Genomic DNA, 1,322 nt, shown 5'->3' on the forward strand with positions numbered 1-1,322 from the left:
ACGGGCGGACTTTCAACGGGGGCCTTGGCACCACATATATGAATTCGTATATCTTGAAAACTGTTAGATAATTTAAATTTTTCATAGATAGATAGAAATTGGCGAACTTGCAATAATTTGCTTGGCATCTCTCATATGCAGTGTGTCCAATTTAGCCATTTTATGGCTAAATTTAGCACATTTCAACCTGGTTTGGCCATCAAAAAATAAATTTTGCCATTAGCCATTTTTTTAGACATTTTTATTTTCATTTAGCCATATTCATATTTTAGCAAAAATTTTACTAAAAATATTCATAAAAATTATCTCACGGAATCGTTAGAATTAAATCGCTCTTATTATTCAAAATTGCAATAATGTAACACTTTATTAATGTCAAAAAATGCAACAGTGTTATTTTTTTAATAGTAACATCTGATAAAATTTATTAACTAGTAAAAGTTAAGCCAAAAAAGTGCACAAAATGGAGAAAAAATATACTCAAAAGTTTCGAAAAGAATGGATTAATAATCCCATGTTAAAAGAATGGATCAGTGAATGTAAAGATCCAGAGAAAGCTTATTGTAAATATTGTAAATGCGAAATAAACGCAAAGTTATATGTGCTGAATGTTCACGCAGAGAGTAAAAAACATATCAATGCAGTTGAACGCATTGGTTCTACCAACCAACTGCCCTTTAAACCAGTCAGTTTGAAAATACAACAACAGGAGGCTTTTCATTGTGTATGTTTTTAGCAGTACATGCTTCAATTTCAACTGTCGATCATTTGGGAGAAGTCTGGAATGCTCATCATTAAAACTTCATAGAACTAAGTGCACCAATATAATAAAAAATGTTCTTGGCCCCCACTTTGACGATGAACTGCGTAAAGATATTGGTGAAGGATATTTCAGTATTTTAATAAGTAGATGAATCGTGTGATGTCGCTTTAACAAAAGTATTGGGTAAGTTTATATAAATTTTATTTTTTTGGAGTTTTGGTTGTTTTTATTTTAGGTCTGGCAATAATTTATTTTAGCAGCAATTTGGGAAAAATTGTATCCACATTTTTATCAATAGAAGAGTTGGAAAGTGAATCTGCTGAAAATATTGTTATTGCTCTTAGAAAATTTAATTTAAAAACTGAAAAATTAGTTGGCATAGGAACCGATAACGCAAATGTTATGGTAGGAAAAAATAAAAGCGTTTATACTGCTTTAAACAAGGATATTTCCCAACTTGTTCTTGTTAAATGTGTGTGCCATTCTCTTCAGCTGGCTGTGAACCAGTCTCTAAAAGAATATTTACCTGAGCAATTAGAATTCCTTGTTTATGAAACCT

General features: G+C 30.8%; 1 protein-coding gene across 1 annotated transcript in view; it reads left to right on the forward strand.

Annotated features, from left to right (window-relative positions):
• Positions 1-463: 463 nt before the first annotated feature.
• LOC124418963 overlaps positions 464-1,322 on the forward strand; it is a 5,072-nt gene continuing 4,213 nt past the window's right edge. The window contains exon 1 of the mRNA XM_046947004.1: positions 464-563. Coding sequence (XP_046802960.1) covers positions 464-563 — 100 coding nt within the window. The remainder of the gene's footprint in view (positions 564-1,322) is intronic.

Source organism: Lucilia cuprina, chromosome 3 (assembly GCF_022045245.1).
Source record: "Lucilia cuprina isolate Lc7/37 chromosome 3, ASM2204524v1, whole genome shotgun sequence".
NCBI classification, from domain to species: Eukaryota; Metazoa; Arthropoda; class Insecta; order Diptera; family Calliphoridae; genus Lucilia; species Lucilia cuprina.